This window comes from Apaloderma vittatum, unplaced genomic scaffold, assembly GCF_000703405.1.
Source record: "Apaloderma vittatum isolate BGI_N311 unplaced genomic scaffold, ASM70340v1 scaffold13760, whole genome shotgun sequence".
NCBI classification, from domain to species: Eukaryota; Metazoa; Chordata; class Aves; order Trogoniformes; family Trogonidae; genus Apaloderma; species Apaloderma vittatum.
In genome coordinates, this window is record NW_009696266.1 from 12,631 (window position 1) to 35,630 (window position 23,000).

General features: G+C 38.4%; 1 protein-coding gene across 1 annotated transcript in view; it reads right to left on the reverse strand.

The window, feature by feature from the left end:
* Positions 1–11,051: 11,051 nt before the first annotated feature.
* TXNRD2 (thioredoxin reductase 2) overlaps positions 11,052–23,000 on the reverse strand; it is a gene marked incomplete at its 5' end in the record, with an annotated part of 29,701 nt that continues 17,752 nt past the window's right edge. Inside the window, 6 exons of the mRNA XM_009874187.1 lie at positions 11,052–11,175; positions 13,425–13,522; positions 15,350–15,421; positions 16,193–16,285; positions 16,520–16,615; positions 21,847–21,983. Of these exons, the coding sequence (XP_009872489.1) occupies positions 11,052–11,175; positions 13,425–13,522; positions 15,350–15,421; positions 16,193–16,285; positions 16,520–16,615; positions 21,847–21,983 (620 nt within the window). The remainder of the gene's footprint in view (positions 11,176–13,424; positions 13,523–15,349; positions 15,422–16,192; positions 16,286–16,519; positions 16,616–21,846; positions 21,984–23,000) is intronic.

Sequence of the window (23,000 nt, forward strand, 5' to 3'; positions counted from 1 at the left end):
TCTGCACAACTAATCTAAGCTTACTTTGTCTGTTGTATTCTGATTTAAATTTTTATTGGAAATATAAATACCTATGTCGGTCACCAAACCAAATAAAACAAACATATTGAGTAGGGTCTATTATAGACTAATATGGAAACAAATAATCTGCAAGTCTGGTTTTATTTATAAGCTTATTTGAGTTTTTACTCTAGGCTCATATTAATCGGGTTTGTGGTTTCCACATCTGTACTGCTGATGCCCAGTGCAGACAGCATGCCAAGCTGGATCTGGGCATCCTCCAAGCTCTAAATGGAAAACACATGCTTCAACTCTAGATACCTCAAGACAGGCAGGGCAAGTAACCTACCAAGTAACCACAGCGGGTGCAGCAGGCAGAGCAAACCTCTGGGGAGCTTTCTGAGGTGCCTGCTTGCAAGCCTCTTGCTTCTGACTTGCTCCAGGGGCAGCCAGGCTGCCGCCTGTATTATATTTGCTCTCCGTGATGATCAAGAGATACCAATTCCCTTCGCAGCCTCCCTTTTCCTCCAGCTGTAGCTAGAAATTCCCAGACTGGACCAGTTAGTTCACAGTGTCAGCTAGTAATACATATTCTAGAGAAAGATGGAAGAACTCCTGCAGATGATGGCAATGCAGTATGAATTCTTTCCAGAAGTCTTGATTATTTTTAATACTGATAAAAAAGCATGCTGAATGTTCATGAGAACCATAAATACATATAAAAAAATGCCCATGCCCCTTTGTCAAGCCAAAATGGATCCAGCTGTTCTGCGGTGCTAGTCTCTGATTGTGGAGAATCCCTGTATTAATGAAAGATGTATAAAGGGGATCCCAAATTAGAAATGTGATCTCTGCTAAAGACTGTCCAAATCAACTATTAAAGGGTATTTCAGGGAAGTACAGGAATACAAAGTGATTCTCAACAGAGCTGAGATTCAATCCTGAGAACCCATCTCCGCGAGGATATCTGTGCTGCTTGCAGATGCTTTTCAGATCAAGCTGCTTGCAGACAAACTGCTCTGTGTAGGTACATCTCCAGAGTTCCGTGTCAATGTAACTGCACCACTGCAAACCCATCCCCTAGGGTCCCAGAGAACCTCAGCACAGCATGAGTATCAGACCTGCTTCTTCCTTCAGCACAGGGATGAGGCCAGTATGCAAGCTGTAGCAAAATGACATATACGGTAGTAGTGAGAGAAAAGGAAGCAGCATTGCTGCCATAAACACTAGAAATCTGGCAGAGGTAGTCAAATTTACTCCCTATGTACCCTCTGATGGTCATCTGGCAGCCTCTGCCACCTGTAGCAATTATCTCTTTCCTGACAATTTTGACAAAAGCAACGCATAGCAGTGCCACAAAACATGTTTCTTTTTTCAAGTTACTGTAGCATCATCTCTGTGTGTGCTAAAACAGCAATGCCATGATTTGTGTTAAGAATTCAGCACAGGGAAAGGGCGAATATGGGGGGAATAAAAAAATTAACACCACTTTAGTGCCCCAGCCATGCTGAAGGTAATCACTCCAACATACATCATTCTCCTCCTCGGAGAACTGCTTTGTCCAACATGACTGCTCCACAGTCAGGCACAGACAATTTTTATGAAACTGAGATGGCAAAAGAGCAGTGTCTGATAGCAGAGGGGCAGATCTGTCATCAGCACAGAAGGCAGTCATTCTTTGTGGCAGTGGCTAGAAAAAAAGAGGATGCAATTAACAATTAGCTTTGGTAAAAGAAGACAAACCCCTTAAAACACAGTTCCTACTGCAGCAAATCAAGCCACAGACTTAGGAATTACTGGTTCAAAGTCTTGGTTCTTGCATTTCTAGACACACAATAAGATGAAAGAGAGAGTGAATTTCTCCTGCCACTTCATTCTGGCTAGCTAAGAACTGGGGCTTAGCCATGGAAAAAGGCCAACCTTGCAACAGCCACAGGAAATGGGAATAGCTTTGCAGCATTTCCAACCAAATCCAGTACACCTTCAACTTTGTATCTGAGGCAGAGAATTCAGGCTTCTGGATACCAGAAAACAAAATAGAAGCTTTTCAATGGGTATTTCACTATCTTCCTTCCCATCCTATGATTCTGATTCACCCATTCTATGATTCTATAAGCTCAAATACTCTCCTCACAGCTCCCCAGTTTCCGAAGTCAGAACCAAATTCACACAGACCTCTTGGTGTGTCAAACAGGCTTTGTTTTCATAGGTTTGACCTCTGAGTTGCATCTTCCTTTGTCCAAACTGAAAGTTTATCTACACTGCTTTCCTCTAATCAACTCTTAAATATTACTGTGAGGGCAGCCTTGACAACACATGACCCAAGAAGTTGTGTCCCCAAGCAGTGACTCTAAGCTGTGCTGTAGGAAAAGAACTGCTTCAGAGGACATCAATTCGTAGACATCGGTCATGTGTATTGCCAAGTGCTGCCTCAGAAGGAGGGACTAGATTTTTAGCTTAGAAATTTCAGCTATAGTTTAGATCTGTTGGACTTAATTTCTCAGCCATTCTCTCCTCCCTCCTTCCCAATCACTTTGGTTCTTTGTGCCCTACAATAATTTCCCTTTCTACCCTTCAGCTTCATTTTTGTCATAGCACATGACAAATCATTTTTGGTTGCAATGATTAATTTCACAGCTCACACCTAATTTGACCCTAATAACTTTGCCTGCAAAGTCGCAAAAGGGACAGTTCCTTGTTGATCCAGACAACTTATCACCCCATGAACACAATAAAAAGGCAGAGCTGGTTATCAACAGGGAGATGCCCATTAGTATTTTTACAGGCAGAACGTTGGGAGGTCCCTTATCAAGCGGGGAGAGAGTTGGCATGTACTCCAGGCATGCAGGGGGGAGGCAGACTGCTTTCAGCCTGCAAGGCCACACAATATGGGAAGTGGTCACTTGAAAGAGGAGTGGGAAGAATGACAGATGGTTTGTGCCTGTGCGTTTTTTTAGAGGACACCGGGTTCCTGCCATGGGAACAGCGTGGACAGTAAAGGCAGCGACTAGACGTGAAGAGTGACAAAGCAAGTCAGCCACGGACGGCCCATGGGAGGCCAAAGGAAATGCACCATTAGTCAAAGTTGGAGGAAAAATAAAATGCGATGACAACTGGGCCATTCATGTGCTTCCCCTTCAAGGACTGACCAGACCCTTCACAACTCAAAAGACTCAAGTATCAGCTTCTTTTTCTCTTCAGCCAGGCTAATGTGCACCAGCACAGTCTGAGAAACTCCCTTGTCACTTATATTAATTCTTATCTTGTTGTTCTTGGCTTCACTTCACTGAAGTACAGTGAGGGAGAGTGCTTCAATCAGTAATGCAGATCCAAGTGAGCACCCCCCTCTGCCTTCTAGGGCATCAACTCAATAGCTTACAGCAAATATTCACCCAACTTGTGTACTTGGGAAATACTAGGACTTCCAGAACTAGAGTGTAAGACAATGAGGTGGCCTCGCAAGGATGTTTAAGCCCCACACATGGACAATCTCATCACTCCAGGACAGCTTTCTGCACTTTGAGAACTTGCTACCTGCCACAAAAAATGCAAGACCTTAGAACTCTCAGTAGCCACAGTGACAGAGAAGTTGGCCTTGCATTTCACAAGCAGAAGTTCCACTTTGACACTGCCATGGAAAGCCTGAAGTGCTGTTCTCACAGCTTGTGGATCAGATGCATTTTGTCATTAGGGAAGGATGATGCCCTTTCAGAATTTCCAACTGCAAACACTCACAAATGGTTGGTCTCCTGTTCTTCAGTGGGAACTATACCACAGCTAAGGACAGGACTTATTTAGAACTGCCTCATCTGGAGCTATGGCATTTCCAGATTTGGAAAGTACAAGGGAATTAAAGAAAGATGCAAGCAGAAAATCCTGAAATATTCTCCTGTGAATACATTGGACTCTTAGCCCATCCAAAGAGAATTCACTTAACACTTAAATATGGCTAAAAGTAACTAAGAAAAATACAAAAAGAATCTCACAAAAAAAGCAGAACAAGAAAAGTTCAAGGAGCAAAGAAGAATACAATTAAATTCCTAAATAAGGACAAGAACAAAAGTCCTGACCTGAAATTTCAAGGTATCCTGGATATATGCAGAATGAACACAGCCAGAAATCAATGCAAGCAAAGTCTGAAGTGTCAAGAGAATTCTCCTTATCTTTCCCATGTTTGAAATATGTCTAGGAAATAAACCCAGTGAGGATTAAAGATGCAAAAATCAAAAGCACTCTCATGATTTAATTAGGTCCCAGTCTAGTGTAATTCAAATGGGTCAAAAAAAGAATAGAAATCATTTGGCAATCTGAGAGCCATTTCTTAAGTCTCCAAAGTAGCCAATATTGTTTAAATTGCTTCCTGTTATATGGTTAATAATCTCTGCTTCCTACCTTTCAGGAATGATTCATCTAAGCTAGCCAAACTGAACAGCGTTATCAGAGTATGAACACCCTGATGCCCAAACTACTGTGCCTAACAACATCTTCCCAATTATTCAGGAATCTTTTGCCAGCAGAACATTAGTTGACTCCACTTCTCCAAGGAAAACGCCTGTGTTTCCTGATGTTTTCAGCTGTGTCTGTACAACTTGCCTTTGTGTGAAATTGAAAATTAATGCACTTCCTCTTGATCCTTTGAGAGGAGACAAAGAGATTAAATAAAAATGCCAAAGCTCAATCCTTTGTTCCTGTTGAACAAAGGTGTTTAAATAAAGATTGCTGTGCATCACTAACTGCATTACAAACTAAGGCGTCATATACGACAGCTCAACCTCCTGCATAAAGCTAAAAGCTGCGATGTAACCTGTTGCTCTGATACAGTGTCAGTAGAATACTGGTTGGCTGCATTACAGCTCGTTCACATATTAATATGAGGTAAAAACAAAATAAGCTTTCAGTTCTCACTGTTTTGTTAGGAATAAGTCATGGAATAATATATTTGGGCCTTATCTCACAGGGAGCCTGCAAAGAAGGGAACATATATTTATTTTTTATTTTCATTTAAAGCCTAAAAACTGTCTCATTATTTTGCTGTTTTGTCTCACTTGGTATTTTATTTTATTGGAGTTACATAATATTCCAATGTTCAAGGACTGAACAGGTATCTATAGCACTTTTGTTTCAGATTGGTTTGAGTTATGTTACCACCCAGCTAATTCTAACTCGTCACATAGCCTTGGGAAAGATTTAGGAAGAGGGATCTCGCTGTTTGGTTTTATGCCGAAACAAGGAAGAACAAGCCAATTGCCATGTTGCTTTAAACTAAAGGGAAGAAAGATGGAAAAAAACCCAACAGCCTTTCTGGTCTTCATACCATCTGAAGGAAAAAGGGGAACAGGTGCAGAAAGTGGCAGTATCTTTACAGTTCATCTTTCATAGAGTATAAAAGGTTTCCTTAAATTATCGTTTTAGTATATTGGACATACTCTACCACAAACTACTGAGATTTTTACCTGGAAAATTTTCCCCCCACCTCCTCCTTGGAGATGCTGGTTCTGACAGGCTGCAACTCCCAATACCTCTACCCAGCTAACAGTGCAAAGCACCTTGTTCAAACAAGACCGGTCTCCATTTCACACTACCCCCTAGGGAACATCCACTTTTCTCTTCATACTGTATCTTTCTGACTGATGCAATCAGATTCTGGAAATCTGCCTTATTAGTTTATATTCCAGATTCTTGGGAATGATGTTCATTTTCCATTGTAGGACCAGAAGCCTTCAGATGTGCTAGATCTTGTCTATAAGAAACAAAACAAACCAAAAAACGGCATGCGCAGTACTGTGCTTAGAAATGGACTTCAGCGAAGAGCAATCATGGCAAAGAAAGTCAAACAAAACCAAAAAAAGACACCCTCTTAACTCTAACAAGACTTGAAATGAGGCCTTTCACAATTACACAATGAATAAATAAATAAATATGCATTTTCTTACTTATTCAGATGAGGTATTCTCCTCAATATCTACACCAGCTCACCATCCTAATTGTTTTCTTCCTAGGTCAGTGGTTTAGTACTAAGGCTTTATACTGCAATGGCCAAAGCGTTCCATTATTTCCATTAAAGATTAGATCATTTTCTTTTGTTTCCCACAGCAAAGAGGATCCATTCACGTCCCAAACAGAACGTCAGCAGTTGAAATGGTGTTTTCTTAAGGTGCATGTAAGATTAAAGACTGAAATCAGATGCAGTGTTGCCAAAGCCTTTGTAATATGCATGTTTTTCATGGCAAGATGATTGACAAGAATTGCAGTAAGGTGCTGAAGGGGATATTTCACCTGGCCCATCAAAACTCAGTGCAGAGGATTAGAACTAAGAAGAGCTGACAATATTAACTTTGAGTGCCACAACAGAAACATAATTAGCTATTTGACGTGTAGTGGACAGAAATACTCCATTTTTAAAAAATCAGTTAATTACACCATATCTGTTGCATGCTGGCCTGGAAAAAATAGGTCTGTTCTGTTGTTTCCTCTTTTGCCAGTAAAATTCAAGTTTGGCATTAGAATAAATGCATGCAAACCAAGCCCTTCTGCTGGAAGAACATCAGGAAAACTTTGTGCATAAAACTGAAAAACCTCTCTTAAAAGTGAGCACACAGATCTGAAAGAATGAAAAAGTCAATGAATTTTATACAAGTTTACTTATTGCAAAACAAACTGTCTGCACTAGGCTTATTAAAGGCATATTTCATTGCCTAATCATAGAAGTCCATTGTACCTTTTATGTTTTGAATCATAATTGCAGTCTGTTCCCCAACTGTAATAATGAAAGACGTTTTGGCATATGCTTATATTGATTCCCCTTTAATAAAGCACTTAAAACATACTTGCATCCCACTGAAATTAATGGCTAACATTAACTTTGAGTACATTGATTTCACCAGGATTTAGACAAATGGCAATTTATACAGGCACAAAATTGCCTACTTTGCTGGAAAGGCTTGAGCCTCTGAAGAGAAGCCTTCAAACTGAAAAGTCTGCACAATATGCAACTGTTTTGGTTAGAAATGCCATAGTGCAGTGTATTTATGTTTTTATCATAATGACTGTGCTAGCAACAAAACAAACCAAAAGTGTCCAAGTGTATCTGCTATACTGAAATATCTTTTCCAGCTCTTGGTTTGAAATAATCTAAATTAGAAACATTTTCCAGTAGGTATAATGACATGCAGTGCACGCATAAATGGGAAAAGGCAAACTTAATTGTACACAATAACACAGCTTTGAGAACAAGCTAACATTAGGTATAATGTAAGTAATGCAGTATATTTGATTCCTAATTTATAAACATTATTGTCTATATGCTTGTCTGTTATTCTTGTTTGTTTCAGCATTAAGTGGTGTATGAAAATAAGGTGAAAGTAGCATCAAGAATTATCCTTACCTTATTCCCCTTTTTTAGCCACTGTTTCTAGCTATCTTAATTAGTTAGAACCTGCAATGAAATATTCCAGGAAATTAAAACTGATTAAAAATGCAGAAATAATAAAAATGCCTTTAGATACAATAAAGTTAATATTCTTTCTCAGCATCAAATTCAGGGCACATACTGAGGTAATATTAAACCAGCCTATTTCAGAAGCTCAGCATCACCTGCCTTAACGGGAACCTCTCACCAAAATAAGAAAATTGAGATAAATTTGAACAATATAGTCCCTTTCTTTTCTGATAGAGGTTTGTCAGGGTTTAAAAATATTTTTTCCTAGTAATTTCCTAATTAATTTTCCAACATTTTTACCTAACAGTACTCATAGCTACTAATTGGCTTTCCTGCAATGTATTTTTTCCACTACATGTTCTAGCTTAAAACTCAGAGTTGATGTAGAATATTTCAGCCCTGTATAATACCCTGACTGCACTGTATTTTAAGGGAGTTTACTCTTGCAGAGTAAAGCAATGTCAACCACAGACCGTAAATATACCTGTTAGACCACATTAGCTGGAATAAACAGGAGAGTACTTGAAAATATACTTACCAAGTCAAGACGTTCTTTAAAATTTAAAATAATAAGGTTATCCAGCCTGGAATAATCTCCATAGCTATTCAGTTTACGCATCAGAGACAGAGAGGTAAAAACATTTCCTTTTTAAAAGGTCTGTCTCCTTCATTGTTTCCTTAACATACACCTCAACCAAGAGAAACAGTGTTAAGATCAAAAAAGAAATCTTTTGAAAATAGAAGTCATATATACAAAATAAAAAAAAAATACAATCAAACATTTACTAGAAAAAAATATTTATTAATTCATCAATTCACAACACAACAAATACTGAGATCATACATATGAGGGACCCAGCAATGCTCAGACTTGTTTGCACCATGGTATGGCTTGACAAACAAGTCCTCATCAGCTGGCATCCTGAGAAGCCTGACTAAACATTTATTATTTTTCCTTAAACACTATCACATATAATCAGTAATTTGCAGCGTACATCAGTCATTTCAACTGACATTAGTCAGGCCTTTAAAAAAAATTCTTGAGGACCATCCCTGGTGAATCCTTCAGGAAAAAAAGCACAATCACAGCAGTTGTCACTATTCTGTCTTGCTGCTGATTCTGACACTGGGGTTATGTAGGTGTGAAGGTGTGATGAGTTTTACTTCAGGGGGGCAACAACGTTTTCCACTAAATGAGAAACAGAACTAGGCTGCTGTTCAAGATAAAGGATTAATTTTCATGCAGTCCACTCAGCAATTCTAAAGCCAAGAGAACGATGACATGCCTGAGTTTCACAGCCTAGATAATGCTGAGAACACCTTTCCTTGAGATCTCTTTACTTGTTTCAAATCGGTGTTTTGAACTTTACGATGAATGAAATTAATTCATCTTCCCACCGATTTGTCGGTAGGGGCAGACAGTTCACTGCATGCATTAGTAGGACAGAGAAGAGAAGCAGCTTTCACATGGCTAAACATCAATGTTTTCATTTATGAGTACAAAAATCTTGCTTCCATACACATTATAGTTTAGTCAAAGGTGGGATGTTTCTCACAGCAAAATCTCTGTAGACCGAGCTATTCAGTATCTCAATGTTTTGAAATACTAAGTAAAACATTTTAAAAAAAATCCCCCAATTTCCTATGAACTTTTTTTTTTTAAACAGCTGGGAAAATCTAGTAGAGTTTTTGGCGGTATCATACTCTTCAGACCTTTATTAAAGGAAATGAGAACTTCTGAATGTGCAGGTAATGCACATATTTATATACAGATATAAAAATTTAATCATTTCTTCTAAAGGCAGTTGCAATATCCAGGCAGTGTTTAAACTACACCTCCGCTCAAAGTATTTCTTCTCAACTACAAGCTTATGGATGACTTCACAGATGAAAAATGGCATCAGCAGATCCGATAGGGAATGCCGCTCGCAGTCAGACTGTATTGCTCCTTCCTCTTTTACAGACCAAAACCACAGACCAAAGATCGGGAAACTTTGTAAATAAAGCATTAAAGATTTCTTTTGTTGTTTAAGTCAGAACAGATTTTTGAAAATGGAGTATTCTAGTATCAATGAGAATGCGATAAATGCTGTTCCATCATATTTTAGAAGGACGTTCTAATCACTGTTTGTCTAATAGTTTCTCTGACAGGGACAATTCTCATGGCAAAAAAGATTTCACACTTGAAATATACCATTTGTCCGTGTTGCATGCTGCAGCAGTGAAATAGCAATTCAGTTAAAAATAGCAAAAATACACATGACCATAAGACTATTTTTCCAAACTGTGCAACAAGCAGAAGGACAGCTACAAGGATAACAAATCTCGCGCATAAAAACACTGATAAAAAGGATACCTTTTGTTTCACCTCAGGCTGACATCTTTTTCTACATGCACTGTTCTACTGTAAAGGGTGCAAGAAACGATGTGACTATGCATATCAAAATGTTGGCAACCACAACATGGATTTAAATTCAACAGTTTGTTTTGTGTTTACCTTTGTCAGGCTACCTATTTAACAAGATCCTGCAGAACCAGCTTCACTATCAGATTGCTCTTTCTTCACTGTCACAAGTTAGCCAGCATCTCCCCCTTCTGGATAGGAGGAAAATAAGCAGAAATTTGCAACAGAGCAATCCTTTCTCATTCTGGCCAACAATTAAAAACAAAAAAACAAAAAAAAACCCTTGCAGATTATTATTCTCTATCTTTGTTCTGAGCAGGACCATTTATTTTCTAGATCACTGTCTAACATAGATTCCTTCAGTAACATGTTTTATTAAAGTCAGACCTAAATTCATTCAGATGTAGCATCCAGCTCATCAGCGAGAAAATTTTAAAAACAAACCAACAAATACATCACTGTGTCAGCCAGATTTCTGCATCCTATGAAACAGAAAATGATGCAAGAGCTGGATTATGAGTGGTTTTGATTCTACTTTTCAATATTGCTTACTCTATGGCGTTCAAGCAGTTATTTGTGAGATGTGTCAATTTAATTTGAACTGAACGAAACTAGAAATTTCAAGAGTAGATAGAGAAGTCATCATAAAATTCAGTTCTTTCCTTAGTACCTCTGAGCCCATTCATTCTCAGCCATCACTAGTGAGTACAGAGCATCACTGTTCACAACTGGAACTGGCAATGAGCTACCCAAGCACTCAGGAGAAAGCATCATCACCGAAATTCTAACGAAGACCCTGTCTGACTCCCAGAATTTGTATGAGCATTATCTGAGATGCTTCTCTTGGCAGTCAGCCATGCCAACAGACAAATTAAACAGTGGTCACTTGAATTTCTAGATGGCCTCAGATGTCACTGGCTTTGGTTGTATTTATATACATGAAATTGTGATTATTCCCAGCGAGAGAAGAGTTATAGGCACTTCGAAAGAAAGACAGTTGTTACAGCAGGACTGCATTACTTTCAGAATTGTGATGGTGTAAGGACAACTTCCTTGTTTGGCTGTGAGAAAAAGGTGTCTATAGGGAGAACGAGAAAGATTCCTGGAACTTGAATCATTGAACCATTAAAGCTGTTTCAACAAGTGCTCCGTTTCCATACATACATATTTTGTGCTTTTTTTCCTCCTTTCCAGGGATGGTATTTAACCTCAGCAGCCTGTGACTGTTGCATCCAAGCCAGAACGCTTTGTGATGTGCAGCTTGGTAATTTCTTCAGCGCAGGTAGGGTGAATGCCAATTGTCTTCATTAGCTGGGGATATGTAGCTCCGCATCTACAAAGAGACCCACAAAGTCAAACACTATTCACCTGAAGCTGCTGGAATGTCCTGAAACATCGAAGTAACTCTGCCCTTGCCCATTTTATCAGGTAGAGGAGTTGCATTTATTCTTCAGATGACATTGTCAATTATTTCTCAGGCACTTACACAACATTTAAATGTCCAGCTTCACAACACTGTTAGGTTGGGAAGAATTGTCTTAAGAGTTGAGGTAGACAGAATTAAGCAATTTGCCCCAAGTCACAACCAAGTTTGGCAAAAACATATGACAAAACTGCAGCCTTCAGCTTTTCTTGTACATACATGTGTGTTTCACTAACTCTGACTTCAGATGGAAAAACACACATACATACGGAGGAAGAGTATTTTAATTAGGACTGCTGGAAAAATCGGCTGAAGGAGGTAATAACAGAATATTCTTCCATGATCTTGGAGAAAGTCTAGTGCTTACACTGAAATGATCAACGATATAAGCAGCAGGAAAAAAAAAAATCTCATTGGAAAAAACAAAACAAAACCACACTAAAAAAGCCTGAGCTAAAATACCACTTGCTTAATTCCTCTACTTGTCCAATAACATTCTTAGACTTGATGACTTTGCTTTGAGCTGCTACTCCTGGCAGGTCATGCTGTAAGAATAGCTGAAAAGGCTCTAAATTTAAGAATTGTTTCAAGCTCTCTACGGGATAACATTCTCTCCCTCTACAAAATACAGTGACAAGAGCCACAGATGTCTTCTCGTGTACCCAGCTACATCCAAAAAAAGCACCGACAAGCGGAAAGTCATTGCTGAGCACAAATGTTACTGGAGTGCTAAGTGGGGAGGCAAAATGGAAAATCATCCTTTGCAGAGGCTGAAGTAAGACCTAATACTTGATAAAGGAGAACAGCAGCTCTTAACAGTGGGTGTTCTGCATCAAAAGCTCTGCATTTGTGAAATACAACAGAAACCAATACAAGAATCTGACCTGCTGAAAACCTCTTACTGTGGCTAAAGTTTTAATTTCCCTCAGGCAAAGCAGAAAAGCACTCCAGTTTCATGTGCTTCCTTTTCACTGGTTATTTTGGATTAAACTTCAAAACAATGACATACCAAAAAATGTAGTTCTAGAATCTATACCACTGGCAATTAATGGACTACAAACACATGTTGAAAATGTGTACTGAGGGTACACTGCAATCAGTGATTTCCAAGATATTCCTCACATGATCCTTGCGGTCCTGCCGCCTTAATCCTTTCTGCTTTTCATTTATGCTAGTCACTCACAACTGGAGGAGTAAAACTGCAATATGGTGATGATATTCAGGAGAATGAACTAACACCACAATTGGGGACAATTCGTTGTGTCTTGGCCTACTTTCTTCAAAGAGCAGTTAAAAACTATAATTTAGTAATGTAAATATACATATCAACATTTCTGAAGACATGAATCAGCAATAAGAAAGGAAATGAAAAAACAAATAAGAAGTAAGTGTAGCACACAGAAGGCATAGCAGAAAGACTCCATTTAATCAGAGAATCATTCCTTACTACTTCAACAGGAGGATTTCTATATTAGTATTTGAGAAGATCTGAGAAAAGATCAGATCACAAAGGTTCACTTACTTGGGTAACTTTGTTATTGCAATTATTAGATAGTTCCAGGCAAAAGCACCTTCCCCTCTCCCACCAGCCTACAGAAGTTTCTTTCTTTCCTTACCATACTATGATTAGCTTATATCACAGAAATATAAAAATTCATGCAGGTCCTTGCAGAGCTTTTGAGGAGCAATTGCTATGCATATTTTAAGATGAGATTAGAAAAGAAAATGCGGGTGTAAAGAAAGGATTTTATGAAAAGCACACATACCCTTTTAAAGAAGGGACTTGCAAAACCGTATGGTGCAATATATATACCCTATATATATCCTATCCTGTGCATAGAATGCAAAAAGAAGCTACACTCTGCAAAAACTTAGTAAGTTAATGCACAATTTTATTTTTTGCTTTAACTACAGCAAGCCAACAATGTATTTTCCTCAGTTCTTCCTTAACTATATCCAGTATTACAGTAACTAAATCCAGCACATCCTAATGAAGAACTGCAGTATTTTTAGTGAAAATATGTGCAATGCTACAACATAAAAGTAACAAAAAGCATGGATTCTTTATAGTGTTGCCAAAACTAGGCAACTATCTTTTATAATCTTAGAATAACTTAAAATGCAGGCTTTAGAAGCTGGAGACATTCTTTTGTACTTACTTGATTCCAAGAGCAAATCCTTGAATAACTTCGCCTGCATTTGGTCCGATGAAATGAAGGCCAAGAATGCGTTGCTCTCTCTCTCGTAAGCACACCATCTGAAAACAATACATTACCCAGAGATCTTTTCTTAGAACATTTAAAGATAAGGCATGAAGTTGAATTAAATGAAACTGAAGTGCCCCAAGATCTTAGTTCAGCTGTTTATTCCCAGTGTGCCAAGAACTTAAGCATTTGCGTTAAGTCTTACTGACTTCAATAGATCTTATGCTTGTCCTTTAGCACTTTGCTGAATTGAAGCTTTATTACTGTATTTCTTTCAGACTTGAGGGAGCCACTGACAACGATAATTTGTGGTAAAATGAATACGTCGCTGTTTGTCATCTGTATGAAATACTCAACCTCCTGTAGTCTCCTAAGCAGACTAGTGTATTTTGACACTGAATGGTCACCTTTGCAGTTCTCCAAGCCTGTGCAGTTATTCTCATTAGCTGCATTTCCAAAGATGACCACTATGAATTATAGGGTATTTTGTGCCTTTGTGATTCAGTCAGCAAATACTTAGAGCAGCATATTTGATGATATAGATTTACCACATCAGCCACATAACCTAAAAAAGAGTCAACCCTTAGAAGCAGACAAAGGTGAAGGTGAGTTAATAAGTATCTGAGAGGGCCTAAGTCACTGCACACTTAATTTTTATCAGAGAAATTAATGAAAACTTGTTATTTCCTTTAAGGGCACCACCTTTATAATTATGAAAAGAAAGTCAGTCTCTCCCTGTGTCCTACCATCAAGCACTAAACCATCAGTAATTTAACATGTTCTGCTATTCAGTAAAGGCTTGGATTCTTTCATTAGGAATACCAGAAACAGTAGCAATCCAGATGGGGCACTTAAAATATTGAGGACTTTTGAAAAAAAAACAAAAAACACAAACCCTCTTGCAATAGAGTTTGAAACCCTCACGTTTAATGTTTGTTCATGTGTTTTGGGAGTTTAGCAAGGGTTTTATTCAATACCTTCCAACAACTATTATACTATTACTACTTCACGATCAGATATTTACTTTTATTGACATGGTTTAAAGGGAGGAGGTAAAAAAAGTTGTATCACCTTAGTTACACTGATACTTGTGACAGTTAAGGCAAGCTACTAAGGCACTTACACAAATCAGATGTGACAAAATATGGTTAGAAAAATTGGTTGCAACTGTTGACAATGGATATACCTTACGTAACACAGTAACAACAATGTAATACTTCGTGATGGACCTACAGAAGTTCCTACATCTACTGAAAAAAAGATTGCTCCCTGATAGTGAGGGGAAAAGAAAGAGAAAACTATGACATATTCTAGCAACACTACACTTTTTCTAAGATTCTCTACTATGGGCAAGTGCATCAGAAAACTTTTTCAACACTGAAGCAAGTGAATTGCTCTAGGAGGAGCCACATTTCAAGTCCAACACTCTGGTCTAACCAGGAGGTTTTTTGTTTTGATGAGTAAGATTGAAGAGTTACTTCAGTTTTGTAAGGACTATGCTCAATTTTTTGAAGGTACCTCAAATATTACACATAACTAGAGAAGTACTTGGCTGGGGGGAAGCAGAGATTAATCTCTATAGAATTTGGAATATTTCTTAGGATCCTATTTCTTAGGATCTTAAGAGCAATTCAAAGACGGTACCCATCAGCAGAATGTCAGCTCTGAAAAACACTGTTATCTGTGAAGCAACTGCAAGATGCAATGGGCTACATAATGAATATTAAACATTTGAAGTTACAGGAGAAAAGCAGGCTGTCACCAGGAAAATATCTCATCCATGCTGAGAGGTTTTTTTGCCAAATAATCCTCCCTAAAGTTGACAGTACCGTATCTTTTGCTCTAACTTAAAAGCAAGTTAAAACGCTCACAGCACTCACTTTCATATAGCATTGAGTCGCATCTTTTTCAGCCACTGTAAACTCCAAAGGTTTATAATACGCATGGTACACCTGGTAGGGAAAACAATAACATTCTGTGTTAGAGAGTGCTATCATGTCAACAACCGCTATTTAGTGTTATAACGCCTACTATTACTACATATTCATAATGCTGTACGAAAAATTGATTGATTTATAATCTCTTCATTATTTTAAAGAAAAATATGGAAAACGCAGTCCGAGTTGAACACAAACCTTTCTTAGGGAACCATTAGACTAAAAACAAAACGGAAAAAAATATCACACATAATCATGTTACTCAAACCAGTGCCCCAAATTAAAAATATTAGTCTTGTTCCTTTAAGCTTCTCCCAAAAGTTTAATACCTCGTTCACTGAAAATAATGAAATCCAAGAAGCTTTCCTTATCTGTAATGAAGTATACCACAAAATAACCCTAACTGTAATTTTTTCATTCTGAATAGTAAATGCTTTCTTTTTCATTAATGATAATGCCTAGGGCTCCAACGTAAATCCATCAGCTGAACTTACTCCCCAGTGCGCACGTTAACGCATCTTATGACACATACGCACCAATTGTCTGTCACATGAGAACAACCATTGTACAGTAATTTGTATCAGTCTACATGACACTAGCATCCAGTTTCCATTACGACATGTTTCAGTATATTTCAAGTCCCTAGTTCTTCTGAAGCCACCAACTCCCTCACTGCAAGCACAGTATTTCGGGGACTGAAAATTTTGCCTGATACAACAATGAAACTTCTGGTTTTTTCACAGCGCAACTCTGACACCAACTTTAAAATTAAAATTGTTTTCATACCTCGATATTATCTGATCCATAACATTGCACAGCTGCTTCTTCTGACAGTCCAACACAACCATATTCCAAGGGAGTGAAAACTGTAGTAGGTACCTGCTTGCAAGGAAACAGAAAGTGTTACTGTTGAACCATATGAAGCAGCTGCCAGGCAGATACAGAGGAGACTTTCACATGACTGACAAGCGTAGCTCTGTCACACATATCTACTTTGGACATGGTCAAAGCTGGATTCCAGCTGACAAAATGCAATTCCTTTAAAAAAAAATCCTAAAGGAGAAAAAATGTATGATTTGGGGTTTATTATTGAAAAAAGAAATAACAACTCACATTGTTATAGTCCATCAATTCTGAAGACTGGCCAAAAAGACGCCGAGCCAGCAGTTTTCCTGCAGCTATTGCTGAGGGTGTTAATTCAGGACGGCCCTAAGAAGAGAGCACAAAGCTTTGTTTTAACTAGAAGAGAAGTAGCATCCAAGGATTTCTCCTGGGACAATGGTCAGAGAAAGGCCAAATCTTTGGAATTCCAACCTAGTATCCAGGGTTTCAAATACAGAAGGCAGGAATAATTTCTGCCTAAACATGCTTTCAAGTCTCTGAGTTTAGTATCTGTCTTAATGGTGGGGGAAAAATGCCATGAATGTGTCAAAACCTTACGTCTTATGTCTTTTGAAAAACAGAGGATATTCACATGCTAACCATTCACTTTCCCTTTTCTTTCCATAGTAAGTCATCAAGAAATTTTTCAGACGGTCTTTCTGAAGCAGGAAAAGCCTAGTATAAAGCGACAGCCTTTTTGTAACATCAGGCCTTTTAAAAAAAGTTGTCTGACACATTTTTACAGAACACAGGCACAAAAGGTGGCGATTTCTAGGCACTATTACTGACTTCCTATGTTGGGCCTGGGTCAGAGAAGTAGAACCCTATTGTGCTAGCACTGCAGCCTACAGGTTGAGTTGGTCCTAGTCACAGGTTTTGGTATTAGAGAGGGGCTTGAAAAAGGTTGCTGTTGGCCAGTACTGCGAGTGAGAAATGGAATGACAGCAGCATTTGACCAGAACATGCTCTAGTTCAAGCCATGAGTCCTGGCTACTTTTTATATCCACACAGGACCATGCAGTGTACCAGAACCCGAAGTTTGAGTGCTGGCACAACACCACTGGAGCGCAACTCCAGTGCTAGTTTTAAGCTGCAAGTTTTTGCAAATTAAAGTAAGGCATTTCCAAAAGAATTTTTTGGAGTCAGAGGAAGAACAGTCCATGTAAGTTAGTCAGACCTAACGTTTTTTACTAGATTTACGAAGTTTATTAAGAGCTCATCCAAGTCATATCACCCAGATGCTTATTTGAGATGAGGAAAGAGGACACAAATCTAGAAGGAATGATGTGGAGACATAAGAAAGCCATAACTGAAAAACACCTTTGTGGGACAACATGGAATGCTTTAGAAAAATGTGTGAAGATTTAATTCGTACAGGTCCCATGTAGACACAACACTTACTACGCTCCTGTAAATCCCCACTTAGAGGTAGCCATCCAACAAGCCCTCAAAAACAGTCTTCAGCAGAAAATGAAATGAGCCCCCACCCAACACATTCAAGTCTTTAATTTTTTTATTATCCTGAAGATCTTTACCATTTACTGAAATCCACTCCTCTTTCCCAGCTTATCTTTTCTGTATGTTGCTAGAAAGCTTTTGTACCTGGTATTAACTATCATCTATTTCAGTACACATACCATATCAATTATCTGCTTATTAATACACATTTATGCTTTTATCTGTATGATAACCACTTAAGTTAAAAATTCCATTGCAGAAACCAAAACATTATGTCTAATCTGATAAAAAAAAATACAATTCTAATTGGTAATGACAAGTAACCTGTTTTGCCCAACAAATCACAAAATTGCAAGTCTATCCCTTTTCTTCCTCCTTAAGATTCATCAAGTCACGTTTTTTTAAATTCAGCATTTAACTTCCAAGTCTGTAAATGCCATTTGTTTTTTCTTATGCACATTTGCCTGAAACATGGCTGCCAATCATTTCTGTAGCAGGAAATACAGATGTTGTTTTGGCATTCCAGAAATGAATAGAAGATTGGAACGAGAGATAAAATTGTGAAAGCACTGCCATGCATTCCATAAAACCCAACTAATTACTAAAACATCCATGCAGATAAAGCTCAATTTCTCATAAACAATGACTTAAAGACCTTCCTTGGTAAATATTTGAAATGAACATTCACTTCGCAGTCATGTGTAGAACTACTCTGCTGATTATTATGGATATGAACGGTTCATAAGAATCCTCCAATGCATTATAGATTTAAACGAGATGGCTCCTAAGAGAGTTTAAAAAGCTTTGAAGTAATGTGTATTTGTTCTAACAACCCTTTTTGGTCCTATTTCTATTCAAAGCAACATACTGTACATTCCACCTTCTCTACACATCTTTGTTATGACACCCTTTGAAATACGACAGACGTACAGCGGCACGACCATATGATAAACCTCCTTCTGAGAGAACTTCTTTACAGTGCGTGCCATGCTTTTCAACAAGAATACTACTGGAGGAAGAATTTTAATGCACAGAGTGTATACCAGCACCGAAAAAAAAAAATCTAATAAAATTTCAGCTTGATCTTCCTCATCCTGCTTACAGAAGATGAAAATGCCTTAATGCAATTTCACCTGTTATCTGAGAATAGTATTTTGGCAAAGCCTGAAAAGTCTTTTTTGAGGGTAGACAAACTGACTGATCTCTGGAAAGTTTTTTTTCCCCTTTTTCTCCAAACAAAAAGCTTGGGTAACATTAGGATTCCATTTGCCATACAAGGGTGCAACAAGACACCCGTGCACACATAGTGTCCCGTTCGTGCCAGCTGGGTATGACTCCCAAATGAAAACATCATTCTGAGCGTATCAGGAAACTCGCCTTTCCCCTCTCTCACTCCTCCTCTTCCAGCCAGGGCACTGAATCCAAACAAAAATGTAGTTCCTGCTATTTAGCAGCAATTCAGCAGCTACTCAGCACAGCGTGGTACAGGAGAGAGGCGGAGGGCTTGGGAACTGCTGGAAATGCAGGCACTTGATGGTAGCAAAGAGACTCTGACAGGGAGAGAGCAAAGCAAAGAGAAATCCTGAGGAGGAACACTGGAGAAAGTAACTTATTCTTTTAAGAACAGGGATCACTGATGCTCATTCATAGTAAACACGATTCCCCTTTCTGTGTTCTTTTGGTAGATCTCACCCGCACCAAGCTTCTTAGTGCGACACACTTGACTCTTCCATGTGAATTCTTTGAGATACGCACCAGAACATTCGTTCACTGCTGGTTCCCATGCCAATGAAATTTAGCATCTAAATTAATTCTGCTTTTAAAAAAGACAAAATTAATTTAAGTATTCAAATAAAATAAACTGTATTGCTTAGCGAGTGGAATTATGTGGCTTACAGTGTACTGGAATCAGGTAAAACAATGGCAATAATTCCTTCTACCCTTGTAAATGCATGAGTACTATATTGTAATTTCTTTAGTTCCCAGTATTGACCCCACATGCAAATAAGAGCTTAAGAGACTATTTCTATGGGGCAGACTGATTTAACTCTTCAGTTTTTCCCCAGTTGCACACTCGTCACAGTATAAAACTGTGTTGCTGTATTAACTCAAGTTCAAAAACCTGCACTAATAAGGACAAAAGCAGGAAAAGGAAATCCAAGTTTTACCAACAAAATGAAAATGACAAATAAATGAAGACCTGATTTTTTAGACCCAGAGTAGGAAAGAGGAGAGCATCCTGCCTCCAACTTTATATTTCTTACTTAACTAAATCCTCCAAGGATAAAAGACAAAAAGCACCCAGAAGGAAATGACTTGCCCAGAATAACAGCACAGATTGGCAGCAAAACAAGCAACAGCATCTAAGGCCCTGCCAGCACTGCCATAAACAAGTGCTCCTTGGATGAAATTAAAAAAAGTTTGGAAAGCAGGAGGCCCAAGCAAGGCATGTATCAGGGACAAGCAGGTGCAGGGCATCAGTGTGAGCAGAACAAGGACTTCAGGAAACAGCCCAAAGCAAGAAGTGACAAACACAGAGGGAACCAGTATGTTGAGAAGAAAGGAGAGGAACTGTACATAATACCAAAGCTCAGAGTGACTGGACAGGACAGAGAAGCTGTGGAGAGTAGGGAAGGGGAAAAAAAAGGAAAAAAAAAAGAGAAATAGCTGAGCAGGGAAGAGTTTTAACACAGCTTAAAAGTAAATGGCAAGTTATTCACGTGAAGATGGAGACAGACAGGAAGAAACATATGTCTACATAGAGGGGAAGAGGTCAGAAATGGTCAGCAGATTTATGAGATTTAAATGTACCTGACAGTCCCAGAGTCCAGTCAGAAACTGGCAGGGCTATTCCCAAGACATTACGTAACCTGTTACATCTCTTAAAAAGTTCAGAGCACCTGTAGGGTTTATAACTTCGAGAGACCTTTAAAAGATTTTAAACATGGAAGAAAGAGAAATTTTTTTAAAGTCCCTCAAACTACACCATACATGGTGTTTGGATATTGCTATGGTATTTAGATTTACCAGACTTGTAAAACAGATGCCTTCACTAAACCAAAACCAACCTTGATAATGTAATTGAGCACATGCCTTCCTACGTTCCAACAATAGGTGACAGAATCTTGTATCTTGCAATTCCCAGGCTCTATATTCTACATATTGACCAAATTTTTCAGGAACAGCGGGCAGCTGATGAAAACATCCTCCTGTAACTGTACAGTTCAGAATCCAGGCAAACATTATGTTGTATGAAGACAACGTATTTGGAGATGCCCAACTTACAGCAGATACTCCGAGATCTTCTGTAAACTGAAAACTGAGGGACTGGAAATACTAGAGTGCTCTTTGATCAGGACAAGACATTCTTGTCACAGATAACTGGATTATCAGTAGCACTAGACTAAGGCCACAGAATTAACTTTTTACATTTATAATAAGCAAAATATTTTGCTTAAGTTATAATGTCCCCTCCTTTAAAAATATTAAAATATTAAAACTGGAATTACAGAACAGTCATGGGGGCCGGTTAGCTCAGTCGGTTAGAGCGTGGTGCTGATAACACCAAGGTCAGGGGTTCAATCCCCGTTCAGTCCCCATGTGTTGCCTGATCTAGTTGAGAGGCGTCCGTGCCCATGACAGGGAGGTTGGATTAAAATGATCTGTAAGGTCCCTTCCAGCCTAGCTCATTCTACGATTCTATGGTCACAGTCATTCCCACTAAGTGAATTCAACTCCAAAAGGTAAGAACTGCTTTCACTCAGCATTCACAGGCAGTATGAAGTCATATGTCTGAAGTGATAAAAACATTATTAGAAAGATAATTAAGGTGATAAAGACATTATTATTATTAGCCTCTGACCAATGATGCATTCCCTGATAAGCATCAGTAATAATCTCTAAAGCCGAGATACTTCACAAGATCCACGTGAGGGAAATTACTGGCCCAGGTGGCTGGCAGAAACACTACAGCTCCGCAAAATGAAAAGAGCAAAACACTAAGATATACGCTAGAGCATGACGACATCTGGGGACTAGTTATTAGTCAGGAACAAAGTCGACTTCCTGTTATTGTAAAACAGTTTATGTAGACACGGTACCTCTGTTATGTCTCCAACTGCATAAATGTGAGGAACAGAAGTAGCTTCACTGGCATCAACGATGATCTTTCCAGTTTCAGAATTCGTTTTCACTCCAACTGTCTTCAAATTGAGAGTTGCAGTGTCAGGGGCTCGGCCTTAAGGAAAAAAAAATAAACTAAAGTAAAAACTATTGGAAAACTTCAGCAGTGTTAATCTAAAAAGCTGGCATCTTCCACTGTAGGGTTCCAAGAACATTGTGCTATTTGAAAGCCCAAGTAGAAATGTGACAGAACTTATCTCATATTTTAAAAGCTGTAAGGGTGGAAACTATGGATATTAATTTCTTTGTGAAAGGAGCTCTATTACTATTGCCTGTGCTCAGATTATTTCAGAGAAAGCTACGCTTTAAAACTGTGCAAGACAACATCCATGGCAAAAAGCACAAAACCCACACCGTTTAATATTTACTGCACATTCTAAATGCAGTTTCCTAATGTAGAATGAATATACATATAACAACTAAGCCACTTTGACACTGAAAATTTCCAATAAACATTCACTGAATGGCACTCAATACTAACAGCCTGCTGAGCACACTTGTGCATAAAAAACATTAATAATGCTGTTCAACCTTAAACATTCCTGACGTCCTCTTTTCTTGTTATCTGACACACTTATCTTACAGCTTTTTTAGTTACCTCAGCTTGGATAAAAAACTCTGGCAACTTTGCTCTCAAGTCATCAATACTCAGTTATTTATCTCGAACTCTGCATTTGAGCTATTTCTGTAGATTTTAGAAACACTTTTAAATGGATTTAAAACCAAATGAGGCAAACTTTACAAAGCCTAGATTTTATTACAATTTTAAATTATCTCATCTTTAAGAAGATATTTCTGTAGTGTTTCCTTAGACCACTGAAATCTTGATAACCTTACACCGAGCTTTCTTCTACAGAACATCTAACAAAGCAATTCCTGATCCAGGAATTGGAATCTTAAATCCTATTAAATTTTTCACATGCATTTGAAGCACGGTGAAATTATGAGGTCCCCATAGAATTTGTAGGGACACACAGATTCACACAGAAAAGATTACATGAGTATATCCAAATGAAGGAAATGTTATAACATTGCATCCATTTTTAGAGGTTATAAACGATAAGGAGTATAG